At 37.9% G+C, this 27,827-nt stretch overlaps 2 protein-coding genes across 5 annotated transcripts in view; one reads left to right on the top strand and one right to left on the bottom strand.

Moving 5' to 3' along the window:
• Eea1 (early endosome antigen 1) overlaps positions 1–7,466 on the top strand; it is a 144,688-nt gene extending 137,222 nt beyond the window's left edge. The window contains exons 25-29 of the mRNA XM_008823837.3: positions 543–728; positions 1,594–1,832; positions 2,204–2,324; positions 3,191–3,289; positions 3,977–7,466. Of these exons, the coding sequence (XP_008822059.1) occupies positions 543–728; positions 1,594–1,832; positions 2,204–2,324; positions 3,191–3,289; positions 3,977–4,099 (768 nt within the window). The 3' untranslated portion in view covers positions 4,100–7,466. The remainder of the gene's footprint in view (positions 1–542; positions 729–1,593; positions 1,833–2,203; positions 2,325–3,190; positions 3,290–3,976) is intronic.
• A 2,038-nt stretch (positions 7,467–9,504) lies between these two features.
• The window catches only part of Plekhg7 (pleckstrin homology and RhoGEF domain containing G7), a 53,667-nt gene continuing 35,344 nt past the window's right edge, over positions 9,505–27,827 (bottom strand). For all 4 annotated transcript variants that reach the window (XM_029559088.1, XM_029559087.1, XM_029559084.1 and 1 more), the window contains 7 exons: positions 26,073–26,247; positions 24,553–24,668; positions 24,102–24,195; positions 19,336–19,415; positions 16,939–17,092; positions 10,802–10,899; positions 9,505–9,758 (listed from right to left, as the gene is read on the bottom strand). In XM_029559088.1, coding sequence (XP_029414948.1) covers positions 9,651–9,758; positions 10,802–10,899; positions 16,939–17,092; positions 19,336–19,415; positions 24,102–24,195; positions 24,553–24,668; positions 26,073–26,247 — 825 coding nt within the window. In that variant the 3' untranslated portion in view covers positions 9,505–9,650. The remainder of the gene's footprint in view (positions 9,759–10,801; positions 10,900–16,938; positions 17,093–19,335; positions 19,416–24,101; positions 24,196–24,552; positions 24,669–26,072; positions 26,248–27,827) is intronic.

Raw genomic sequence — 27,827 nt, forward strand, 5'->3', positions numbered from 1 at the left:
CCCGGCTAAAATTATTTTTAATACTTTATCCCTTATAGAAGCAGAGACAGAATGTATATTAAAGAAATTGTCTATCATTTGCTTTATAAAATGTTGTTAGAGTCTCCCCTGAAGCTCCCTTTTGTATCTGTTGACATATTTACCATTTTTCCTGATAATTTATGTCAGGTTCCTCTGTTCTTCCAGTATGTGCTTTCTTAATTCAGGGAATTTGTGCAGTTCAGGATGTCTTCAGAACCTAATCACTGGTGCCTAAATGACCTCATGTTAAGTGTGCAGAGTGAAAGGAAGGTATAGAGATGTTTTTATATATTAGAATCAAAACACGTGTATGCGCAGTATCACCTGAATGAAATGATTGGTGAACAGGAAGTAAATAATCTTGCATTTTAACCAGTTATCTGAAATACTGAAGTTAAAGAATCTCAATGGGTAAAACTCAGTGTGTCTATTGTTGTGATAAATTGCATAAATTTCAGCTATAATTTGAAATATTGATTACTAGGGGTGATTTTTTCTTTTTTTTTTGCCGTCTTTAATAGGAAGTAACAAATCTCAAAGATGCCAAACAGCTTTTGATTCAGCAGAAATTAGAACTTCAAGGCAAAGTAGACTCCCTGAAGGCAGCTCTTGAGCAGGAAAAGAAAAATCAGCAGATGCTAAAAGAACAAGTCAAAAAGGAGGAAGATGAGCTGAAGAAAGAATTTGTTGAGAAAGAAGCTAAACTGGTCAGTGAATTAATTTAATAGTGGGAAATATTTTTATGAGTAGACTTTGAATCAGTCCAGTAAGATGTTTCTACCTAGAAGTTATGATTGAAATGTTTTCTTAACATTTTGGTTCTTGAAATAAAACATCAAATTCCCTTAAAAGCTGGTATGATTGGAAGCAATAAATTATATTCTGTAATTATATTTTGGTTTATCTGAGTTAAAAAACCAATTAAGTATAACTTTAAAACATTTTTAGTGTAGAAACAAATAAGCAAATCCACAACCACATACATGAGAATAAGTGGTGTGAAATCTAATCAGGTTCATTTGTTTGGTCAAAGTGAATGTTGATAACAGAACGGAAACGTGAGTTTGGGATTATGATGACCTAGGTCTGCCTTTCCTTCCCTGCATTGTGTGTGCCTCCTAGGAAGCATCTGGCTTTCCTATTGAACTGACTCCAAATCTCATCAGACAACTTCATTGAATGTTTTAGGTGATTTGAAAGGTTTGTGTTACATTTTTTTGGTGGGCTGATAGAGACTTGAAGGGTGCATTGAGAAGCAGAGGAGATTTCAAAAATGTCCCTAGGATATGTTGCTGTCTCTAGCTCTGCTCTGGTGGACTGAAGAAGACTCTCTCAAGTTGTTCTTTGATCTTATGAGACTTGCTGACTATCATTTCTTCATTGTGGTATTTGAGCCCATTTAAATTACATGTTTGGAGAATCAGTATTTTAGTATATGATAAAATATGTTCTGCCTCCTTTCCAGGAAAAGCAATATTATTTATATTTCCAGTATTTTAGTTTCAATAAGTAAAAAATTATTTTGCACTGCTTTTGCAATAATATCCCACTTCCTCATTTTTCCCCCCACAGCATTCTGAAATAAAAGAAAAGGAAGCAGGAGTAAAGAAGCATGAAGAAAATGAGGCTAAGCTTGCTGTGCAGATCACAACACTGAATGAAAACTTGGGCACTGTGAAGAGGGAGTGGCAGTCTAGTCAGCGGAGAGTGAGTGAGCTTGAGAAGCAGACAGATGATCTGCGGGGTGAGATTGCTGTCTTAGAAGCAACAGTTCAGAACAATCAAGATGAAAGAAGAGCACTACTGGAAAGGTGACTGATGGCTAATAAAATAAGTTTGTACCTCTCATAAGTGATGAAAAGATTATCATATTCCCCATTTACCCACTAGATGAAGAACTGAAGAAAGTATGTAGCCCCTGCAGGTGTGTAAGCAGCCCTTTAGAGATCATCTGAGTCTGAGGCCAGCCTGGTCTACAGAGTGAGTTGCAGGCTGACAAGGGCTACATAATGAGACCCTGTCTCAAAAAGAATGAAATAAAAGCCAGCCCTTAAAAGCAATTGGATAGCTGAAATTAATGCAATATATTTAAAATTACCAAATAGTCCATTATCTATATTCCAGAAAGGTCTTTAATGATTTCTTAAAAATTAATGATCTCTTTGCAATTTTTTTCCATAAGATGTCTTAAGGGAGAAGGTGAAATAGAAAAGCTTCAGACCAAAGTTCTAGAATTGCAAAGAAAGCTGGATAATACAACTGCAGCTGTACAGGAGCTGGGCAGGGAGAACCAATCCCTCCAGGTAGGTCCCTGGGAATGTGGGGCACTTTCTTACTCTACAGTTGACCTATCTTAGTGGAAAAATCCTACAGGGCTGGGAGTGTAGCTCAGTGATAGAGAACTACCCTAGCATATGCAAAGCCTTGGGTTCATTCTCTGGCATTGCATAACAAAAAGAAAACATGTATTTTCATGTAGCTGCTGTCCATGTAGTAATATATTATAGGTTTTACAGTGATTAGATAAAAGATAAAGGAGTTGTTTCAGAGACTTTAAGGATTCATAGGAGAGTAGCATCATTTATGGATTGTCACAGGGAAAGAAATAAAAAATTCAGGAATACAAGAAATAGGTAAGTCAGTAGGCATTTAAAAAGGAATGTCAGACATCGTGGTACAGACCTTTCATCATAACACTAGGAAGGCCAAGGCAGGACGATCACTGCAACTTGGAAGCCAGCCTGGACTAGGTAACAAGACCTTGTCTCAAAAAAAAAAAAAAAAAAAAGCAAACAGAAAATGAAGAAGTGATTTAGGTATGCTCTCAGAATCCTGAGGAAAGAATAATCAGTGGGGTTAGAATGAATGCAAAATTGCCAAAGCTTAGAAATTGTCAGTGCATCTGAAGAATAAAACTTTAATTTTATTTTGTCATTCATATTTATAAGTATAGCTTTTTGACAAGTATAGCTTGTCATATTTATAAGTATAGCTTTTTAGGCCTATGTTTATGAATTTCATTTCTCAAAAGTATTTCTTACTTTAAAATTTTATTCCATGTGGCATAAAGTCAAAAGTTTGTTAGTATCTGGGACCAAATTAGAAATAACTCATCCATCATTCTTTTAAATGTTGAATATTCTAATGTATCAAAACTTTTAAAAAATAGATCAAACACACTCAAGCACTGAATAGAAAGTGGGCTGAAGACAATGAAGTACAAAACTGTATGTCCTGTGGGAAAACCTTTTCGGTCACAGTGAGACGGGTAAGTGATTTCATTATAGGCCTATGTTTATGAATTTCATTTCTCAGAGACTGTTTTAGTCCTCCTGCCTTTGACACAATTTTTTAACAACTTGTGTGTATTAGTTAACTCTTGTTTTTAACTACATAATTAAGCTTTATGCATGCTAGTTTCTGGTTATCACGTGTGCTTGAATTTTAGTTTTAAATTCAAACACTGCTTCAAATTCTCTGGGACAGTCATTTTCTGAAGTAATGGGCCAATATTAAACTCATGTGGTTTAGTTATCTTTGGGTTCTTTGAAAAGAAGCAACAACAGAAAGATTTAAAGAAATGTTTCCTAAATAATGCTGTTATGTTTACATTTCAAGTGAAGATATTATCCCTGAGACTTTTGGTGAATAGTTTCTCATTTGATAGAGGTGCTTTAACACATTTAAAAAGACTTCCTAGGGTTCTTTTGAGAATTCTAGGATAAAAGCAAAAGCTATTTAAAAGGCTTAGCATATTGTTTAATGAATAGGAAACCTTCAATTTAACAAGATTAAAGTAACACAGGATTAACTTATTGAGCTGTGATTAAGTGATCAAGTAGTTACTACATGATTACTATACCTTCACAATGCAGTTTGTAATAATGTTCATGTAGCTTTATAGTTTTCTGGTATAGATTTTGTGCTTGAAGTTGTTTAAATTTTTTCCCAACAGCATCACTGCCGACAGTGTGGAAATATCTTCTGTGCTGAGTGTTCAGCCAAAAATGCCTTAACTCCTTCTTCCAAGAAGCCTGTGCGTGTCTGTGATTCATGTTTCAATGACTTGCAAGGATAATAGGTTACCACAACTGCAGAGTAATATTATACTAACATTAAATTTTTAATAGATATGCTGAATGGAAGTCTTGGAGTGCTCTTTGATTTGGACTCTGGTTGCATAATAGATCAAGTTGGAATTCTTATATTTTGGAATGTTATCAATATCAAGTAAAACTCTTCTATTTTTGTGAGACTTGGGTCCATCTTTTGATTAGTTTTTTCCATTTAACTCCTGAAACAGCTTTCATGCCAAGGTTAGAGTTAGCCAATGACATGTATATAAACTTTGGACAGAAAATAGCAATGTATTTTTTTAAATATAATTTCATTGTTCACAAATGATAAACCAATTCCTTAGCTTCTTTCTCTCAGATTATATGTACAACTGTACATGGATGATTGTTACCACTTGTTGCTGTTTTTATTGCAAATGTTAATTCTATTAAATATTCTCTTTGTGGAGTCATACAAAGGAATATAACAATTCCTATGTTTTTATCATTTATAAGTCTATAGCTCAGTTACATTGTTAATGTTACTACTTGAGTGTTCCAAATACAGTTTATGTTAAAATAATGTACATGAGTTCAAACATGGTTTTTGTTTTAACAGTATTGATTAAATTTTTGAGTAGATTTGATGAAACCTTCTGTAAAATGAATTTGTTTACTTTATGGTAACCCTGGGGCTGTACAATTTTAAATTTAGGGTTACTTTGTATTTTTCTGTCTCATTTTCAGACTCCCACATACTGACCTTTAATCTTATAAAAGTTTCCACCCTCACCCTCAGTTGGAGGATGGATAATAGAACTGTATAATGGTCCCATTCCTGTTTATGTGTTAGTGGGGAGTCTTCTAAGATTAGCCCTCACACTACAGCCTTATTTTGTTTCTCAAAAGCTTCAGGAATTTTGCTTGTTAAATGAATCTGCTTCTTTTCCTAATACTGTTCAACCATCACAGGCATAGCTTGGCTTCACAGTGATTGTTTTTGCAGTTTAACATTCTTAAAGCTAGTAACTGATACTACTATTGTCCTATCTGAAAATGATATAAAATGTTCTATTTTAGACTTCTTTTTGCCTCATAGGGATAAAGTTTTAAGGTTGGCTTCATATGCTTCTGACCTGGGGTTCCAGAGTAACTAGGAAATCTTTGAACTTTGCAAAAATAATGTTGTGCAGCTACTTTTACCTACTAGCTAAAGGATAGACTATCTATAGCCCCAAAACAAATATTCTTAGGAAGTCCTAAATTATGATTAAAAACTGACACAGACTTGTTAAGCACCATAAGAATCATTTGTCTGCTTACTGATGGAATTGAATTTTCAGAGTCTTATAAATTTGGAAATTTGGAAAGCATTTGAAGACAGAAGTCACTGTATATTGGTTTTTTAGTTATGTTTCAGGAGAAGAAATGTAAAGATATACATTAAATCAGTGTAATTAATTATGTAATAATAATAGAGAAAATGAAAGCTAATATTTCATTTATAAGACACATTTGTTTTCAGATATCATGCTGAAATGTTCACATTTATGTCATACTTTTAACATACCAACAAGAGACTGACATATATTATTTAATTATTAACACAAAGTTAAACCCTGTTGTCAGGAGCTGCTAAGGGTACTGATTAAGTCTCTGGGCTTGGATAAGGATATGTCCTTGAGCTTTTATTAATGAAGCAATGCAATGGCTCTTTCTTAAAAATAATAGTTGGATAGTATAAACTGAGGTATTCATACACTTTATGTAATTGTAAATCCTTTCAAGTAGTCCTAATTCTATACTATTTTTTTACATATAAGTAGCTTGAAATATGTCTTTAAAATGCAAATATTCACAGCATCACTTCATGAGATTTCTGTACTAAAATATTTGTTCATTTAATCCTGTAATTGGGCACACTGAAGAGCTTCTCTCGCCCCCTCCCCAGTTCACAAAAAATCTAGGGTGGCGGGGCATGACAACAAATACTTTTAGGTGATTTTCTTGCTCTCACCAGCTGATCTCATGTCATAGGTCCCAAATAGTTTTCCTACCATAGGCTACTCTATTAATGTCACAAATGAAGCCAAATGTTTTTCTTTTCCTAGTAACCCTTACCAATTTAATATGCATCAGGAACATTAAAGTTTTATTTTCTCATTTAATTTAAAAAGTCCTCTTCTGAGTTCTTTTTGGCTACACATTTTAGATGTTTGTGGGTACTGTTGTTTTGTTGGTGAGTTAGAGCTGGCACATACAGAGTCCCAGTTCTTGGCTGTAATGTAAAATGTTTTAAGCATCAGGTGTTGGCGACTGCAAATCCCAGCACAGAAATGTAAGTTAAAATCAAGTCTTGCTGGGTTAGTATACAATGAACTGTACTTAAAGAATTGTTTTAATAGAAATCAAACAAAGCTGCTGATATAGGGCTTGTTCCTTTTGAGGAAAGAAAAGAAGGAAACAAACACAAAAACCTCAGTGCAGTGTACAAATAACATTTTGTTCAACTACCTCTTAAAGTGGAATTAGCTAGTTATAATAGTTTCCTTATAGTAATGTTAAATAGTAACTGCCAAATTTATTTTCCTGTCCCTCTTTAAAAGTCTTTATGATTATTTTATATAGTTTTGAGATCTTTAAGGCCACTTTTTAAATCTTGCATTTGCATAAAATGTTTAGCTTCTAAGTGGAGAGCAAATCATGGTCATATATTTTGATATTTGTGACCTGTTTGCCTAGGCAGTTTTTTAAAATGCACTTTGGCTATAAAAACCGTGTATAACTTGATCTATAAGATTTAAATGTGCCATCAATTTAATGTTCCTAGACATGTAGCTTGATGAATGATATTCTGTAATTATAATGTGCCACATATTGCCGTGTCTTAATGCCATTTGCCTGAATTTTAATGATCAATTTGTTAATGTTTCAGATGTGAATATTGTGTATAAACTTACTGAATTTATGTAAAATTGTGTAAAATAGAATTGAATATCACTACATTCTTTCTGAGTAGAAGTAATGAACTTACTGTAACATGATACAGTTGTATCTGACATTTTGTGCTTTGAAGTAGATCATCTGTCCATGGCTTCTGTACATACATTTGCATGAATATTTTGTCATTTAATTTTGGGATTCATTATTTATATTGTGTTTACTACTTGTGATCATGTAGTTGTGCCTTATTTTGTGAGAGAGGTTACTCAGTAAATACTGTAATTTCTAATCTGGGTGATTAGAAAGTTATTGATTATAAATAGAATTGATAAATTACAAGACAGCATTTAAATCTGTATAAAGAATAATGGAAGGATCCTTACTGAATTGTCACTTCTTTTTTTAATATGTTAAAGATGATATTAAAGAACATTTCTTTCTAGCAGATATTATCCTTTGACTATAATTGTTTTGCTTAGTTCAAAAGAGAACACAATATTAACCATTTTATTTTTACTAATTCATTGAATGTTAGGACTTTACACTTGGATACAGAGAGTGACCCTGTTTTAATGCTATGTAATTAAGTTCCTGATCTCAAGAGAAGTCATTAATACCATTTTGAGTGAGACATTTCCTCTTCATCCTGTTCAGTTTGTGGAGAATTAACAAAGCTAACAAGAAACACTTTAAAATATAATTGATTCCTCCTTTTATTGTGTATATAAGTTTAATACCCAGAGGACCATTTAAAGCTCCAACATGCACTTGTTTTTCATCTTTTTTTCTTTGAATCCTAGGGTTTACAACAAATTCTTTTTTTCCTTAGTTCATTCTAATGTGCTTTCCTCTGAAGAGTTCAGTGTGCTTACTCTTAAGCATATAATATATTGTATATATATCAGATGTTACTTTGTGAGCTGTATAGAATTCAAGTTCATATGTGACCTATTCTTAAGCTATTTTACATCCTCTATGCTAACTTGGTTGATGGAATTCAAACAGAAAACTAGTTCTTTATGCATGAAACTGATTTTTTTTTTTTTTTTTTTCACTAAAGAAATCCTGGGAGTTACCTGTTCCGAGTTTATTGTCCCCATCCTTCTTTGGTCGATAGCTAACAGTTCCTGCAAGGTGGTTGTTAAACTTTTTTTCCCTAAAAATAGTTTCTGTAGCCAGAAATTTCTTCATAGGTCTTGTCTTGATGCCTTCTTTCGGACATCACTTTCAGTTCCATGTGAACACCGTCTCCAGGAACTCATGGGAAGTGTGTTCTTTGCCTTCCTCCCGTCTTTGATCTTTTTAATTTTTAAAGTTCGCATGCATTTTTATACATTGGCATTTTCATACAAACAAGGCATTATACTTTGTCCTTATTCATCCCATTTACTCCCCTTCCCTTATTTAATCTAACAATTGTTACTGTTTTCTCCATGTTCCTTTTCTTTTCACTTAATCCTAATGAATGTCCGACCCCTACAAAGAGACTATGATCCTCCATTCTGAAAGAGCATGGCCCTTGCTGAGCCTTCCTTCTGAGCTATTTAGGTTATGGGGTGAAGAACTATGTGTACAGTTTCCACAAACATCATCCCCTCTCTCCTTCACCTTAATTAAAGAAACCAATTGAGTTTCACTTGTTCTGTACCCAAACTTGATCAATTTATATTTCCACTTTGTAAATAACAAAAAGTACCATGCCTGAAATTGAAATTTGTAGGCTTTGTTGATCTGTTTCTTTAAATGGAGTTAATAGCATATTCCTTCTTGAAAAAATATAATAGTTCAAGCTGCTTTTATTGGTAAAATTTCTAATGAAGTTTTAAATTCTGACAGATACAGTTGACTACACTAATACACATGTACCACTCAAATCCAGAAAATAATTTTCTGACAGATATCATTCTTCAAAAAATGAAACTGTGAGAAAGATACTTCACTATTTCTCTGAACATCCCTCAAGAGAGTGTTAACTGACAAATGGGAAACAATTATTTTTCTCTTTCTTAAAATAATGTAATTTCCTCCTTGGGGTTCTCTCCTTCTAAATTAGAACATTATAAATATACCTAAGTTAAGAAAACTGACTGTTGGAGAATAGGAATTTGAAAACTGCTATTAAAATATAGACATTTATTCTTATATTAAAAGAGCAATCAAACTTTATATAAAAAATTACCTTTATGTTTGAGGTAGGAGTATAAAGTAATAAGACTGATATACATGTGATACAGGAAAACTGATGTCATTATTTTACAGATACAGAATAAGACACTGGAATTCTAAGCCGTGGACATGGGTTTCTTCCTGGCACTTCATTTACTTGATACTCACCCTTTACAAATTTCTACAGCACTATCTTTACTCACACCTCTTTACAAACTTGACAAAAACACTAGAAGATAGTCTAGGATTATCAGTATGAATATGTTAAGATGCTCCTTGGGCTTCAAATATGTTGCAGTCATTATTCCTCTAAGGACTTTCCTGGCTCAAATTCTCAAATTCTGGAATGCATTTACAGTGCCCATTTCCTTCCATTCATCCCTAGGCAAATGTTTTTGAAAAGTTTAAATGAGCAAATACCATAATCCCTAACCTCTAAAAAGATATACCACTTATTTTAGGTCTCTAAATTTCAGAGGATTCTGAAGGCAGTGTAAATGAAGAGATGTTCTTGGTTTCTTGACTCTTCATGAAGCCAGAGATTGCTGTGGTTATTTGTGCTATCCATGTTTTCTGTTAAAAAGAAGAAGAAAAAAAAAAAACCATGAATTTTAACTGAAAACTTCTCACACTTGGATTGATAGTCCACGCTGTGTCTCTTTTGGTTTTTCTTGTGACATCTGATATAAACACCTTTAACCTACACACACACACACATACACACACACAAAATGCAAATGTTTTAAATGAGTAAGGGTGTGCAAGTTGGATATAGTACTGGGCATTCGAGGAGCTGTAATAGTAAGAAATAATGAATTAGGAAAATGAGCACTATAGGTAGTTCGAAAGTTGTATTGCTTGAATTCCCATAAAGAAAAAGAAGTTCTCCAATTAGTGTTATAATTCACACTCTCTTGGGAAGTGAACCAGCAGATTGAGTTCTTAAGAATAAAACAAGCCAAAGCATGGTGGTGCACACCTCTATATAATCCCAGCACTTGGGAGGCTGAGGCTGGAAGATGATGAGTTTGATGACAGCCTGGGCTATGTAGCAAGTTTCAGACCACTTGGACCACACGTTAAGACCCTCTCTCAAAGAACCTAAAATAGTGATAGTAATGTAATATTGCACTTATTATATGGCCATATTGTTACCTGGATGTAAGACTATCCAACAGAGGAAAGACAAATAGGAACTTCTAAGACAGCAAAGCCTGAGTCAGGCAGCTGCCCTTTTTTCTCCATAGCTGTAAAAACAACAGCCTGGTTTCAAAGGTTGAAGAGTGGCTGTGATATATGTATAGCTCGTTATATGCTTTGGGCCTCAGTTAAACTGATAACGCATTATTTGCAACTCAAAGCAATTATCTGCCCATTTCCTACAGAAACTGAAGAACTCAGAGGCAGATCTTGACTTGTGTGGCAGGAGAAAGCAAGAGGCTAGGTCCCCTCCCTGTTGGTGAAGATTGAGCAGCATATGGATGAATCATCACCCTCCCCTCCTCCCAGCATCTGCCCTTCCCAATGCTGAGAAAGGAATACACAGACCAATTCACCTTAAAAGCTTTCCTTACAGAAACTAAAGAATGAAAAACCTACAAATTAAAGATACATACTTTGATATTTTCCGTTTGGGCTTGTAATAAGAATGCTGCTATACACTGTCGATACCGGTTTTCATGTTGTATAAGAAAAGCATTTCTCAGCCCAAAGACTAGAAAAAAATATTACAAAGACAAAAGTCAAATCATTTAATATCAACTCCAAACAATTTCTTAGCTCAAAGAACCTGGGGTTTATCTTGTACTTGGGTCTGTTTTTGTTCAGAGGATGGATGTGTTATGTAGATTAGGTGATAAGGTTTGCTTCCTACTTTGATATTTGCTTTTATTAGAATGGGAGCTGTTGAACCAATGCAAGGGACTTCTGGCATGGATGGAAAATGGAGTCTTCAGAGAACAAGCTAAACATGATCAGGTGGATTTCCTGTTTGTGTGTGTAAAAAGATGAAAGTGAGATTTATTTTATGCCTCTTTTTTTGTTTGTTTGTTTGTTGTTTTTGAGACAGGGTCTCCCTGCAGCCCTAGCTGGCCTGGAACTCACTATGTAAACCAAGCTGGCCTCCATATTACAAAGATCTGCCTACATCTGCCTCTCAAGTGCTGGGATTAAAGGGGTTTGCTACCATGCCTAATTCACCATTCCTTTTTAAATGCTTATCTTTTAAAGAGAAGTCATATCAGAATAAGGCTTATAATTAAGACATAGCAGAAATACAAAACCACCTGAATATTTCCCAGTAGGTTAAAAAAAAAAGTGAAATGCAATTATGTATCAAAGTATATGAAACAGGAAACAAAGCAAAATGAAAAGAAATGCATAGTTCTGTGTTTGAAAAGCCATCTGCTCTAGCATTTTCTAACTAGTCTCAAAAAGATAAGATACCAAGGCAGCAGAATATTTTTTTAAAGCAGGGGCTCGAAAAGTGGAAATCTGTTCTTAAATTATTAATAAAACACCAGGGATAAAATTCTGCAGCTTATACATTCCTTCTACATTTGTTAATGTTCAGAAGCAAACTGAAAAACCATAGCAGGACTGTTTCTTGGTCACAGTAAGTACTTACGGAGGAGAAAAACAGCAAATGACTTATTCCAGGGCAATCTTAAGGGCCTTTGTTAGTTAACCTGGAGTTTGTGAATTTACCTCAGACCTAACTGAGGTTAAGTCAAGCTTTGTTTCCTGAGTCAAAATGAATGCAAGACTTTTCTTAATTGTAAGAACAATTCCAGTATCACAGATGATACAGAGCTCTTAACCTCACAGTTGACAAAGTCTGCTTGTTCATAAACGAAGGTTCTCTGGAATGAGATTCAAACCTAGTCAAATGACATCTAGAAAAAGATCTGTGTTTTCCTCAATCCCTGTGCCAAGTGAGGCTTTAAACATGTTGCTCTTGGCTGGTGTTGGGAATCCATTGTCCTCAAAAGTTGGAAGTGCAGGTGGAACTTGTCTTCTGGAATAATACGGACATAGGGGCTTCATAAGCAAGAGACCTATCATAGCTCCCCTCTAAAGTACAGTACTGAGGCAAGAGATGACCAGAAGCTGCTGCTTTCTTTCTGATATGCTAATGTAAGGACAGGCTTTAGACATTCACTGTATACTGGGCCCTATACTGTGTTGTTTAAAGCACACAGCAACCATATATGGTAGGCCACCTAGTTACTATGTACACATGAGCAGGGATGAAATGCAGATTAATTTTTTCAGAGTCACACAGCTTATATGTGATATGGTTGTATGGAATTAGGTCTTTGTCCCTCCAGTGTCCTCACTTCTTTCCCACTATAGCTGTATTGCCTCATACACTATCCAGACACTCACAATAGATCAGAGGACCAGATTAGGCATGGGAGCAGTCTACACAGGGAGCCAGAGGAGACACAGTTCAGGGTGGTCTGGGCGTAGGCTACATGGGTTAAAGGAGATGGGAGTGTTCAGAGTAGTCAGCGCAGGCTACATGGGGAGTTAGAGAAGACAGGGTTCAGGGTGGCCTGGGCACAGGCTTCATGGGGAACTAGTGAAGACTGGGTGTTCAGGGTGGCCTGGGCGCAGCCTACGTGGGGAGTTAGAGAAGACACAGGGTGTTCAGGGTGGCCTGGGCGCAGTCTACATGGGGAGTTAGGATGGCAGGACTTCTGCTACTACCAAAAGCAGTTTTCCTTCTGCCGTTCACTGCCTGAAAGAAAATTTTGTGAATTTTCTTCTAAAAGGTGAGATTTGTATTCAACCACAATAATAATTTCTTCTTACTTTCATAAAAATAAATGACTTATTCAGATGAGATATTTCATAAAATATGTTAATATTTTGGGGAAACAGTAACACTAAGATTATTTGGGGAGGGTAATGACTGGTCCATTGAAATCTTTTCTATAGTATATTAGTGAATGACTGTTGATTATATACAACTTCTGAATAATTAGCTGTGTCATAACTCAGGGGGAAAAAAATCCAGTGTGTCAATTTATAATTTTTTACAATTAACAGAAATGAAACTTAGAAATGTAATGATTTTCACTATAACTACTGTCTTTGGTAACCTTGTTACACACACACACAACAGGATGAGGCCAGTTTTTTAGGTAGCATTTCTAACTATTTTTTGTTTTAGATTTTTTATATTTTGTTTTTGTGCACATGTATATGTGTCTGCCACATGTGTGGATGCCTGCCAGGTCAGAAGACAGTGTCAGATCCCCTGAAGCTGGAGTTAGTTATAGGCAGTTATGAGCTGTGTGATGTGGGTGTTGAGAACTGAACTTGGGTTCTCTCTAAGCACAGCAAGCATTCTTAGTCTCCCCTGGCCCCTTGCTAACTTTTTTTTCTGTGTGTGAGAGTGTCTCCCTATAACTCCAGGTGGCCTGGAATTCACTACGTAGACCAGGCTAGCCTTGATCTCACAGAACTTGGCCTGCCTATGACTCCCGAGCATTGGGATTAAAGGCATGTACCACCACACCTAGCTGCTAACCATTTCTAAAAAGTGGTTTTAAAAATGATTTTTCAGTTTTACTTATTTGTGTTAATCTGAATAACTAAAAAATTGTATTTTCATAAAATTAACAAAGGCAAAACAAATTCTTAAAAATATGGTAAGTTCTCTGCTTTTCTCCTAAAAATGGACTGAACTCTTTAAACAAAGGAATTTCTTTTTTATGGGCCAAGTGATTAATTAGGTTATGGGAGGTTGAAGTTATTAGGTTATAGGTTTGAGAGCTTCTACAGCTGCAGCACCAGGCAAGGGTATGGTGTGGCTTCCATGGAATCAGAGCACAGGTAAGGACAAGTTAAGGAGACTTGAGGTTCCTGAATGGGGCATGCTAAGTAAGATGCTGGGCAGGAAGAATCAGTAAGCCTTCCAGCCTTCAAGGTCAAGTGTACTCGGTTGATTTCATGATCATGCATCCATGTCTGTAGGTTACCAATCTGAAAATTTTTAAGTGTACCATAGCAAGGTACTTAGAATCTTGGTGGTATACCATGATAATACATGGATTTTCAATGTTTTTGTAACATAATATTTAACTTATTGGATGTAGGGAATACTAGATGTTAAGCAAATTAAGTAACACTGATTACCACGAAATTAAAAATGTAAGAAACATCTACTAACACATGAAAAGTTGTTTAGCTTTTCTGCACCTCAGGGTCTCTTGCCTATAAAAATATTGTATTATTGGGACTGAAGAGATGGCTTAGCAATTAAGAGCACTGACTGCTCTCGTAGAGGACTTGGGTTCAAATCTCAACACCCACATGGCAGCTAACAACTGTCTGTAACTCCACTTCTAGGGGAATTCAACACTCGCTTCTGACCCCCATGGGCATTGCATGACACGGGTGCACTACAGCATGCAAGCAATACACGTATACACATAAGATAATAAAAATAAAGTATTTTAAAAAATATTTTACTATGTTGTTTCTGAGATCCCTTCTAGACCTTAATGTATATGAGGACCAGTAGTTCAGTGAACTTCAAGTAGTATTCTTTTTAGAAATTATTTTAGATAAGCAGCCAACATTCTAATATAAAGGTTTAACTACCAAATCCATCAGCTTAAGTAGATGAAGGGTATTTGGTTCATTTTGTTACCACCCAATGTAGGTCATTTTCACTAATTGGAGACAGAATTTACATTAAGATTTCTGTCTGTAACCAGATTATATGAACACTTTGAAGCTATGTTTTAGGCTGATGAGCCTGCTCCCCACAGTTTCCCCAATTGTTTCTCATATCATCTGTTGGCTAAAATCTCTCAGAGGTATTGTTAGTTCCTTACACTCAATACATCTCCACTTACATCTGTTCTCAGCCAAGCAATTTCCTACTGGAGATTAGAGCATCATCCCCCACTCGAGAGACCAGAATCCTCAGAATCATTAGTGACAGACACCTAGCCTAAGATAATTCTCTGTGGGATTTTTTCCCTCATGAAAAAGTAAACAAACAGTGAATTGGAAGTGGTTTCTGGCCCTGCACAGTGCATTCCTGCTGTTCCAGCATGACTCGGCCCCCTTGAGCAGGGAAGGGCCTCATATGGCACATGTACCATGCAACACCCTTTCCAGTTTGCTCCTAAAATACTCTGGCTCATGCAGCTCATGCTGTATTTGGTTAATGACGGTCCCCCATAGTTCACACATTAAACTCTTGGTCCCCAAATTAGCTCTATTTGTAGGCAGTCGAAACTTTATGAGGTGGGGCCTGGTGGGAGGTCTTAGATTGTTTGAGACTTGCGCTGGAAAGAGATTATGGAACCTTGATATTCACCCCCTCCTCATGGTGCACTTCCTTAGCACAGATCTGGAAAGGTGACTAGCAAGCCAAACCATGATTGGTTACAGCCCAGTCAAGCACAAAGGTTTCTACACCGCCTAGTGTCACCTTCCAGCATATTTTACTGAAAGTATAACTTGGTATAAGCTTCCCATGGTGGGGCCCTTCTGCTTTGGGGGAGAGTTCCATCCACTCAGGAGTTAATATATAGGAGACATTTGAGTCCATTGTTCAGTTATAGACCATAACTATGTGAGTTTGCTATGTTTGATCAGTCACTCCATTGCTGAAGATTGCTCTATTATGTCTGGGTTGGTTCTCTGCTGGCCGTCAATGCTCCGGGCTTGGCCACTGGAGTGGAAATTGAGGGAATGCTGCCTCCTTCTCCCGTAGTCAGCAGGGTAGCATTCCTCACAGGCCTAGTCTTGGGTAGCCAGTCAGAAAGTGGCTGTGTGGTCTCTCCTGAATGCTGCCACCACCCACCTATTCCTGAGGAATCAAAAGTGCTCTTTGAAGGAATGTCTCTCAGAGGCCTGGTGTTTTCCTGGCATATTTACTAACCTTTCATTGTTCTGAGATCTCCTCAAGGACAAAGTCTGTTTCTTACTCAGGATGACCAGGGCCTGCTGAGAGCATGGCTCTCAGTGGCACTCAAGAAACACTTTAGTACAAATTTTAAAATTATATCTCTTTATTATATGAATGTTTGTGAATGTGTACATACATGCATATATATTTATATATTTCTGGCATATTTCTATAGAATGATTATAATAAAATCTCCACTTTCAAAATGTGCCATGGTTTGTCAGTGCTTTTACAGTAGCATTGGTATTAAAAATGAGCCCCTACTAGCAGCACCTCAGACTATCAAATAAAAAGCCCAATGCCAGGAATGGGCTCCTCTTTTGGAGTTGCTGACCAGGGAGGTCCCATAGAGCCTCAAACTGTACTTCTTGGTGCCCTTCAGAACTTCATGGTAAGATCATGTTGCTGAAGGCACTGTATATGTGAGTCGTAGAACAAGCATGGAGAAATCAAAGCTCATAGCTCCATCTCTACTGCCCAATGTTCACAGTGCTGGAAGGTGCTATGCATGCTACTGGAGGAGAAAAGTAATCATCAGTCTTACCCAGCCTTGAACTACAGTTAATGACTGCCCTTGTAAGATACACACACTGGTACAGTAGTGACAGGAATGTCATGAGAAACTCACCACCTTCTGATTGGATACCTTAACTAATTCATAGAATGGCATATACCACATAGGAACAGGCTTGCCCTTTATGATGACAAGTTAGATTCATGTCTTGCTTAAGATTTATGTCTTGCTACCAAAACCAAAAACTAGTCCAATATGAAATTGATGGCAGACAACATTGTTGAAGGATGGGAAACCACACATACCTGACACGTGGAGGGGGTCAACACTCTTGACAACCAATCTGTCTAGTGGAATGGGCTGATCAAGCACTGTGCATGAGCCTCCCTCTTTTATTACAGTTTGTAGCTCAGGAGTAAGTGAAGGACACATTAAACCAGAATCTGAGCTTCCAAGTTTCTGAAAATAAAAAGGAAAACAGTGCGGCATATCAGGAACAGATACTGGTGCCGGTGCCTACGGTTATCATAAAGCAATAGATGCTTAGAAGCCAGTCTGATGACATCTAGCTTACTGTTCTTTCTAGATCTTAAAAAGCATTTTCTCAAAGCTTAGGATTTAAAGCAAAGTGTTTCTGATCTCTATAAGTTTGATTACCCAACTAAATAATGCCTGGCACCTACAATGGAAAAAACCCTGTAGTCACTATCATATCACTGGGATGATCCTCAATCCAGAATCTTACTCTTTCTAAGAGGGATGGGGAAGAGGAGCCTCCTTTTGCATATATGTGTGGGATCTAACATGAAACTGTAAAAAGATTGCATGCCCTAGCATTTATAAGCAATTGAAAATGCCTTAAGTATACAAAAGGCTAAATTTTTTTAAAGTTGTGAAGATTGCATCTTGCATGACATGTATAGAACACAAAACAGCAAACAGGAATGGAATGGATAGCATTCCTTATTTCAAAATCAAGTTGTAATATGTCCAATGTGAGCTGCTGTTAGCTACATATATTGTCTGGTGATAAGACCAGTATGAGCTACTGTCAACTCCCATGCTGTAATTTGTGCCATTCTTAGAGGTGAAGTCAGAAGCTGTGCTGGCATTAAGGTTTCTGAAGGGGGCATAGAGGCTTCCAGAACTTGGCCTGCTCTGACATGTGAGTCTTAATAACTTAAAATAGGAGGCCAGATAAATTCTGAAACTGTAACTTTCAATATTTTTCAACCCTTACTCCCTCCCAACCACTCATCAACTATTCATAAATTGATTAATGAGTGTCTATTTTATTGCTTAAAGATCTTTGAATGATTTAGCTCAACTAACCCACATGCCTTTTTGAGGTTTGTTTATCAAAAGAAATAAGGTACTTAGTAATCTCATGATATTACTGCATATGCCAGTCATTTGGTAAAGAAATGAGTAACATAAACATTAGATGTCTCTGAGAGCTGATGGCATGTTGCATTTCCTGCCACTTCTAAAAGCAGATGCCTGAGTGCTTAGAGGAGCTAGCCTTCCAAATACTGTTCCCATGTACCATTCAGGAAGCAAGACTGAAGTGGGAGATAACAGAGAGTCTAGACATCAGAATTGTGATTTAATGAGTAGTAAAAATAATATCAGCCACCACCACAACAGTAATGGTAACACTGATATTACAAAATACAAAAATCAGCCATTCTCGGTAGCTTTTGTGACTGTTGTTCCCAGTAGGCTCATTTGTCTGTGGTCCAGCAGTACAGTTTGATAGCTTTTGCATCTCTTGCAAATAGACACTAAAAGATCAGGGCTCCCCTCTTCCCCCACACTCCCAGCTCCAAATTATCATTTCTCAAGAATGATGTGAACTCTCAAGTCAGAACAAGTGCTGGACACCACCTTGCCATGTGGCTACACATGGGTTACAGCACCTCCCCTCTTCTGGCAGGTTTTTGTGCTAGCCAGTTTGGAAGGGCCATTATGGACAGGAGATGAATTGGGCTTTTTGTTCGGCAGGTCAGACATAAAATCCCATGATTTCTGGGACTTAGCTTGAAAGTATGCAGAATGATTTGTTCTCAAGATGTACATCTGCTTTGCTATCCTTGAGAAACGTAATTTATCATTTATTTTATTTTATAGAAGGTGATACCCAATTTGATGTGTAAGAATATTGTGCAGCTTTGAGGCTGGAGAAATGGCTCAGCAGTTAAGATCACTGGCTGTTCTTGCAGAAAACCCAGGTTCAAATTCCAGCACCCACATGGCAGCTAACTCAAGTTCCAGGGGATCTGATGCCCTCTTCTGACCTCTACGGGCACTCACTGCACAACACCGGTGCACTTACACCATGCACTCTCATGCACATAAAAATGAATTTTAAAAACTGCGCAGGGGGGCTGGAGAGATGGCTCAACAGTTAAGAACACTGGTTATTCTTGCAGAAGACCCAGGTTTGACTCCTAGCACCCACATGGCAGCTAACAACTGTCCGTAACTCCAGTTCCAGGGGATCTATCTGATAGCCCCTTCTGCCCTCTGCGGGCATTGCATGACACAGGTGCACTTACCTACATGCAGGCAATACACACATACACATAAAATAAAAATAATAAATAAAATATTTTTAAAAATACTGTGCGGCCTCAATAGAGCCCAAGCAGAAACATGTTCCTGCTCATTTAGAAGCTTACTTCACAGCTGCAGCATTTTACCTTTTTGTTGCGCTTAGTTTTCGTAATTAAGAGGAAATCATCAAAGAGAAACAGATAGGCATCAAGGGATCTTGTGCTTTCTGAGGAAAGAAAGAGAAGATAAAATGGGGCTCAAAACAGCAAGCAGAACTTTAATTTTTTTGTTTTTTTAATCAAAGACTCTCTTATCAAACAAGGCAGGGTAGGGTGGCAGCCCAGGGAGCTCACAAAACTGCCTGTCGATGTTCAATTGATTTCCTCCTGAAACACAGACTGGATCAGACTCAAGCCTCCAACTTGAATGATATTGTATTTCTGGCGCATTTCCAGTGGATTGAAGATAACTTGTATGGTTTTATCTAAGCTTGGGACAACCTTCAGGGTTTAGCCCGTTGAAGCATCTGTCTGGGTAGTCACTGGCAAAGGCACACAGTCACCACAGAAAAGACCTTCAGTCATTTCTATGCACCAAACTATGTACCTCCCTGAAGCCCTAACTCCCAGTATGACCAAATTTGAAGTAAGGAAATAATTATGGTAGAATGAGGTCATGAGAGTGGAGTCTTGATCCAGTAGATTAGTGTCTTCACAGGAGGATACCAATGGGCTCTCTCTTGAGAGGACACAGAAAGATGGAGGTGTCTGCAAGCCAGGATGAGTGTGCTCCCAGGAACCACCAGTAAGAATGAACCAGTGCCCTGACCTGCCTCCAGACTGCCAGAAGCAACCTCTGTTTGAGGAGTTCAGTTTACACTGCTTCATTCAGCAGACTTCATTGACAACTAGTTTTTTTTTTAATGTTTTATAACATTTAAAAATGTCTAAATATCTTCATGTCACTTTATTTTAGTTGTTTTTCTTTTTCATTTTCTGATATCACGGTTAATAGTTACTTAAGGCAAATAGGCTTTTCTACTTTTCCCAAAGATGGAAGCAGTGGGTGAAGAGAAATCAAATATTAGATGAAGGTAACCCCCCTCCTTTATTACCCTATTCCTTAGAAATCTGAAGAGAGATGCATACAGAGTGATTGAACAGGAAAAAGTAGTCCGATTAGAAGGGGTTTGAACTACAGCAAATATGGGAAAAACCTAGTAAACATTTTTAGTTCGTTCTATTTACTGTTTTATGTGTATTATTCTAGAAGTTGTTCCTCATATGCCTTTACTCCCAGAAGCCAAGTGGCAAAAGTTAAATTAATGGATAAAATATTTAAGAGTCAGTTATATCCCTTCTTTAAGAAGAAAGACTGTATTTACATAGAAAAGAATATTTTATTCAATTTGAATCTTCTAGAATGTTTTTTAAAAGTGGTATTCCATAATTAAGACACTTTACTTTTCATAAGTCAGATGACAAAAATGCTGATCACTCTTCAAAAAGCCATTCTCCCCTGATAGTAGCAAATTTCTTAAGTTTCTGTGAGCACACAACCGTGAGCAATACATACTTCACCTCCAGCTTCCCTGCAGCTGAGGATAGCCAAGGGACTAAATTCTGACCAATGGACTGTGAACAAAAGTCTGAAACTTCTGAGTCATGTCCATAAATGGCATGGCTAAGTGGTCTCATCCCTTCCCTCCTTCTCCCTTGATAGAATGTAGACATGGTGAATCCTCTTGGGCCACACAGAAGATGATGATAGAGCAGACAGAACCTGGATCCCTGTTCGCTACATGGAGTGGAACGATCACATAGCTCAGAACTTAAGAGAGAGAGAAAACCTGAATCATTTGAGTGATATGTCTCTCTCCAGGGACTGACCCTAGACAACACTAGATGTCTGTCTTAACTCAGGTTGCCATAATAAAATATCCTATACTTAGTAGCTTAAACAGCAGAAATTCACTTCTCACAGTTTTGGAAGCTGAGAAGTCCCAGAGCAAAGTACTGGCCCACTGGAGTCCAGTGAGGGCTGTGTTCCAGGAGCAGCGTTCCTGGCCTGACTCAGCAGGGGCTCTCCTCAGCTGACCAAACGTGCTTGACTGCATCACCCACTGCTCTGCGTAGAGATGCTAACCTGTCAGACAGTATTGTGGGACTCCTATGCTACCTGAATACCAGAGAGAAGTATGGTTATGCTCCAAAAGTTAAAGGAACTAGCACTTTCCGGGGATTAAAAAGTATGATATTTGGTTATAATATTACTTTTTTTTAAGACTGAAAGAAATTTGGACTCACAATATAAATCTTAGGTTTCATCACCATCAATATCATCATCATCATCATCAACAACAACAGCAATATTTAGAGAAGAGATTAAGGGAATTTAAACAATTTTCTAAAGCCTACAATAAGCACTAAGTTCTCTGACTTTATTATTAATACTATTATTGTATATGTATGTGTATGTGTGCATGTATAGGCATGAATGTGCCACAGTGCACATGTGGAGGCTTTTGCATGCTAAGGATGAGCTATACTGCTGAGCTACATTTCCAGTACCTCCCAATTCTTGTTCAAGACTTTTCCCTTTCAAAATGATGTCTTTTGACCCTGCCCATTCAAATCTCTCCTCAATACCAAAGGTTGACTTAATCTTGAGTTAACATTACCATATTAAACCATGATGTCTCTTTTCTGCTGAGTTTGGCTAAAACAGATGGTGCCATTAAATAAGTGGCATTAGCGTCTTCATCAAGTTCATCCACATCCTACCACATATGACCCTACAAGAAGCATTTTTTAGAAAATAGGGGTCTAGTTAAGAAGACTTTTTCTTGGGTGCGTCTCCTACCTCATGACAGTTACCTTGTACCTATATGACAGTGGACATGTGGCTTTCCATCCACTAGATGCCCATTAGCATCCATGAAATGTCTCACCATGCCCCACCAAACCCTAACCCATTCCCACAGTACTCACGGGGTCATCAACAGTTTAAGACACATAATTAGAATACGTGAAGGCTTATTTGACTTATTTCCTATTTACTTGTCTTACTAATCATAAAGTCTTCCTGCTTTTACCCTTGAAATAGCTCCGACATTCACATTTATTTTTTTCTATCAATGATCATTCCTAAAATTTTTGGAGAAGCAAATGCATCTCACACTATTGGGAGGGTTGGAGAGAGGGAAAGGGGGTCAACAACATTTCGACAACTACAGGTGGAGACCAGGTTTAGACGGAGAGGTGTGTGGTTCTAGAGTAAGAAACAGTTTTCTTGCTCCGTTACTTTGATTTGATCTTGTCATATATATTTATATTTATGTGGAGTGTGTATGTGGAGCTCAAAATCTTGTAGATATTAGGCAAATGCTGTACTGCTGAGCTACACCGCTGGCCCAACATATAATTACATATATATTACACAATATATATTATAATAGTATGAACTTATAACATCGAAGAAAAGTTAAAATTGTTATCTTCCCAAATAAAACTAGTAGTTTAACTGCAGTTAAAAATGATTGTGTATCACAACCCCAGAGCCTCTCTGACCCCTTGTTTCCTCATCCTGCAACTTGATTGCTGAACTCCCTGCCTGTTCCCTTTCCTACTTTTGTTTCCTCTGTGCCATTTTCTGCATTACTTCTAGATAATTCTTTGTTCGGTCCCTTTTAGGCCTATCACATTCTGGTCAAGAACTCAATGACTTGAGCTAGTGGGGTATGGTTCAGTAACAGGGCACATGCAGGCCTTGGGTTTTGATCCCCAGCATCAAAAGAAATTAGAAAGGAACTCTGACTTCTTGTGTGTTCCCGTGTGACAGTCCTCTCTGATCATCATACTATTTATGGAGCACAGACTTTGTGTCTATCACTCTTTTGAGTGTTTGTACATCTGTGGGTTTACTCATTCCTCACAACAAAGGGAGGACCAAAACAGGTCGGAGTCCTGTGATTGGCACAAGGTTAGACCAGCAGAAAAGGCTGAGGTGAGGGTAGACCAGGCAGTCAATCGTGGGTTTCCTGTCCCATGCACTCTGTTAGGGGCCTTTTCTCTCCCTTGGCTTCTGCCTCCTGGCCTTTCCTGCTGCATTCCTCATATGCCCTGTCTTTCCTCTGTCCAACTCCATGCTTTCTACTCCTCAAAGCTAACCTCTAGCTCCATGTTTCTCATGAAACCTTTGCTGGGCATCCTAGACTAAAGACTTCTGAACTTATGGTGTGGTCTGACAGGAGAGACCTCCCAGCTAGAGAGAAAGGATGACAGAATCATCATTTCATAGCCTTCAGAGACTCCTATTCAGTCCAGTGTGTGGTCCTCAGCAAACACTTGGCAGCTTGATTGCCTCCGTCATTGGGGGAGTAACATGAAGATGATGACACTTGCTGTCATTGACTGACATGACTGCATGTCAGACCTTGAATTCAAGTTCTTTTTTTAAAAAAAAGTGTTTTATGTGTATGAGTGTATTGCCTGCATGTATGTGAGTGCACCCATGTCATGCAATGCCGTGGAGGTCAGAAGAGGGCGTCAGATTCCCCTGGAACTGAAGTTAAGGACAGTTTGTAGCTACCATGTGGGTGCTGGGAATTGAACCTGGGTCCTTTGCAAGAGCAGTCAGTGCTCTTAACTGCTGAGCCATCTCTCCAGCCCCTTGAATAAGTTCTTAATGTATGGCACTTCCTCTTAGAAGAGATTTCACAAACTAGATACAATGATTTCACTTTAGTGGGGGAAATGGAGTGCACACAGCTAGCGCAGTGTGAAGTCTTCTGAAACTGAACACTCTGATTCATGCCCTCTAACACCTTGGGCCAAGATGGAAGTACAATTCCTCTTGCCCTTCAACTGACAGCAACTGAAAAGCTACACAATAGCAAAGATTAATTATTTACCTGCAAGAGTTAATTTTCCTTCATAGAGAAGGTGCCTGTTGCTTGGTGACAAGACATTTTCTGTCATGTGTTCTTTAAAATTGTGTTTCAACCCCTAACAAAACAAGGGAGAAAACAAAAGATATATTTTTAGTGATTGAGAAAGACCATGTTCAAGGAGCTCAGACAATGAACTCCATCTATAAAGTTCAAGATACTTGGAAGTGCTAATAGGTAGACCTGGTAATTGAAAAGGGTGGGAACTTCTCAGAAGGCCCATCCCCTCCCAAGAGTGGCATGATGATATCACTCTCCCCACATCTCATCATATGGATGAAGGCTTTACCTTTGACCCATTAAACTAGACTCGGTCTCCAAGTGGACAGCTAAGGACTTTCAAAAACTACTGTATTTCCACCTGAATTTCAGACTTCAGGAAAAGGGCAGGAGTTCTAACTAATCTCTTCTTTACCTCTGGAATGAAAAACCTTCTATCTCTATCCCAAAGTGGAGGCCACACTATAATCTCCTGTAGATGTCTAAACTTTTGGAAATTGTCAAGCCACTTCACTTTTCCTTCAAGATCCCCTGAAAGACAAGACACAGCCAGTATATTTTTTAATGCATGTAACATTACAACATACAGTTTAACAAACACACACACACACACTCATTTAGACACACTGACTGTCCCTGGAGACCATAATTTAGATTCAGTTAGCATATTTTTTGTTGCTTAAAGTTCTTAGAAAACTCTCTAAATTAAAAATCAGCTTTTGCTGAGAAAACTAATACCAATAAAAGTAATATTTTATACCCCATATCATAAGTAGCTTAAAGGGATTCCTTTTCAAATGGACTAACAAGGACAAACATATATTTTGTCCTAACTGTGAAGATTCATCATCTTTATGGTAAAGGCGACTAGTTCTCCTTTGCCCTTTCAAGCTTTGTATTAATTTCCCCAAACTTTCTAACACTGTGTTGCTTTGAGGTTTTGATTTGGAAATCAAATCAAAGGGGCAAGCCATAGATCCATAGAGTCCATGGACAATGGAAGCCTTGAGTACTGCTACCTTTAAGACCTTAGACTTACAAAAGCCCCTCCCCCCCAGCTCTTCCTTCAACAATGGGAATCTGTCTTTTACTGAGAAGTCTCTGGAGGACTTGCTTTTATCTTCCTCTCAAACCCATTCAAATGCGTAATAATCATCATCAAAATCATTGTGTTTTAAGAAGTTTAATTGAATTTTTTCTCAGTCAAAGGATAACTTTAATTCCAATTCTTTAGATCATTTTGAAATTTGAATTAAAGACTGGTAAAGAGGAATAAATTCCTCCCCAATTAAGTGGAGGTTTTACTTTTAAATTTGCAAAAGAATGTAAATATATCATTTCTATACCACCAATAATTAGTTTTTGTCCCCTTTTGAGGGGCAACAGGAAATCTTGCTTAGTGGAACTAAATAATGAACTTTTTGAATTAAGTTTAAATTTGCAGAGATATTTGCTCATCATAAGGCTTGCTCAGTTCCTGCTCCAAACTTCAGTTCTAAAGATTGCAGTTGGAATTATCTTCAGTTTGGTCCTTGATTATATGGATTTTTTTTAATGAGTGGCAGTTTATAATCTTATTAGGCTTTGAGTGGTTTTCACTCTCATTTGCTTTCTGTAGAGATTGAGAATGGGTGTTAAAAAACAAAGTGCCTTTAATCATATGAAAAGTAGACATTTTCCTGCCTGCATTCTAAAAGCCTTGCAGATGGAGCTGGGTCCTGTATAAACTTACTGCTATCTCACCAGCTTGTGGGGATTGACAGGAGCCCATTATTGTATATGTTTGTTTTATAATACACTCAAACTTGAATCCCACTTCCTAGAGCCATGATGCCAAGCCAAAGGAATTACCTTCTAGGATGGGAACCCAGATGGGTTCTGGGAAGCACAGACTCCCTAACATTTGCATCAAGCTCACACATCACAGGGACTTACGAATTGACTTTTCCACCTTTTCCTTGATGGAATAGATCATGATCTTCTCAGTGGAGTCTGTACTCCTTTTCCAGATATTCTTCAGCAATAAGGGATAGCGGGTGAGTCTGTGCAGTGGAGCCACTAGTAGTTCAGGCAGATGAAGCCGTCTGCACTGTTCATTTTGCTCACACCACTGGGAAAAGCAAAAGAAGGCACGTTTTAGCACTTCTCCTGTAGAGGCACTGGGAAGCCTGGATAGTTTTGTTGTTGTTTTGTTTTTTTAAGACAAGGTCTCACTCTGTAGTCCAGGCTGGTCTGGAATTCTCTACGTAGACTGTGCTGACCTTGAACTTGTGACATTCCTCCTGAGCACTGGACTTGCAAGTGTGCACTACCATACTTGGCTAGGAAAAATTATTGCGATTTAACAGGATGCACCTGAGAGCTTGCTGGAAAATTTCTGAGTCATGGATTTTTGTTTGTTTGTTTAGACAAAAGAGTCTCACTATGTAGCACGGGCTGACTTTGAACTCACTCTATATCCCAGAGCTCCTTATAGAGCTCCTCCGGTCTCAGGCTTCTAAATATTGGGATTATAGGCATGACATTACAGGCATCAATGTACCTAGCTAGCCTTTGATTTTGAAAATTCCATACGAAGCATCAATGCAGGATTTGGAATAGGGTTCTTAGATGTGATCAAGAAGTAATTCTGGTTATTACTAAGTAACATTGCTGCTTTCTAGCTAAAGAAAGGAGAGGAACCTTCAGCTGTTTAGTAGCGGTGAAAGGGTGCCATCAACAGCACCACCTGTGACGCACCACTGGGTCCTTCTAAAGGGGGAAATTTAATCAAGACTTAGATGCACAGGGAAAGTACAAAAGTCCTTAAATTTTTACTCCCCAAATGCATGTTTCATGTGTTCCAGCCTTGTTTACCCTTCTCATTTGAGAGTTTCACTTTACCTGCAGGAAATTTCTGGTTTCACCAGCTTTATTTGCATTTTTCTGTGATGCACAATTAGGAGTGATGAGAACCAGAGCTAGAGAGAGAGAGAAAGGCAAGAGAGAATTCTACTTGTTGGAAGTCAGACATCCAAGAGGCTAAGCCATCTAGGTGGTGTAGCCTCCATTAAATTATACAGCAACAGGAAGAGGAGAGGAAGACAGGCAAAGACAGCTTTCACCTGGGAGAGTTTGGAGTTGGGGTTCAGGAGAGACAGTACCAGAGTATGCACACATCTGAGAATACAGGAAAAGGAATTTTAGTAAGCAGAGCTTTGGGTTATATATTGGACTTCTATTAATGATATTTGAGAAACTCCAGTAAACATGAGCATATTTTTGACATGTTTCTATGTGCTGGGCTGCTCCATTGAATGTGTCACTTTCTTGAATGTAAGAGCCCAGTTTTTATGTGGGTGATCTTGATGCATGAGGCAGCTACACAGGCCGGTATATGAGAAGGTTTATTATGGATGTATTCTCCTCTTAGCCCAGTCTTTCACATCAAACATCCTGAGTTTTGCTATAAAAGGATTAACTTAGAATGTTATGGCCCTTCAAAATTCAGATGTTGAAATCCTCCTCCCCAGTTGGATGACATAAGGAGGTAGGCTTTGGGGGAAGTGATTGGGGCACGAGGGCAGAGTCCTCATGAATCTTACCCTCTTTGATGAGGAACTAGCGTCCCTATAGAAGAGACCTCACAAAACTCTCCAGCTGTCCTTCCACCTTGGGAAGATATGAAAAGCAATAGGCTCCAACCCAGAA

This window comes from Nannospalax galili, unplaced genomic scaffold (assembly GCF_000622305.1).
Source record: "Nannospalax galili isolate Female #2095 unplaced genomic scaffold, S.galili_v1.0 scaffold191, whole genome shotgun sequence".
Taxonomy (NCBI): Eukaryota; Metazoa; Chordata; class Mammalia; order Rodentia; family Spalacidae; genus Nannospalax; species Nannospalax galili.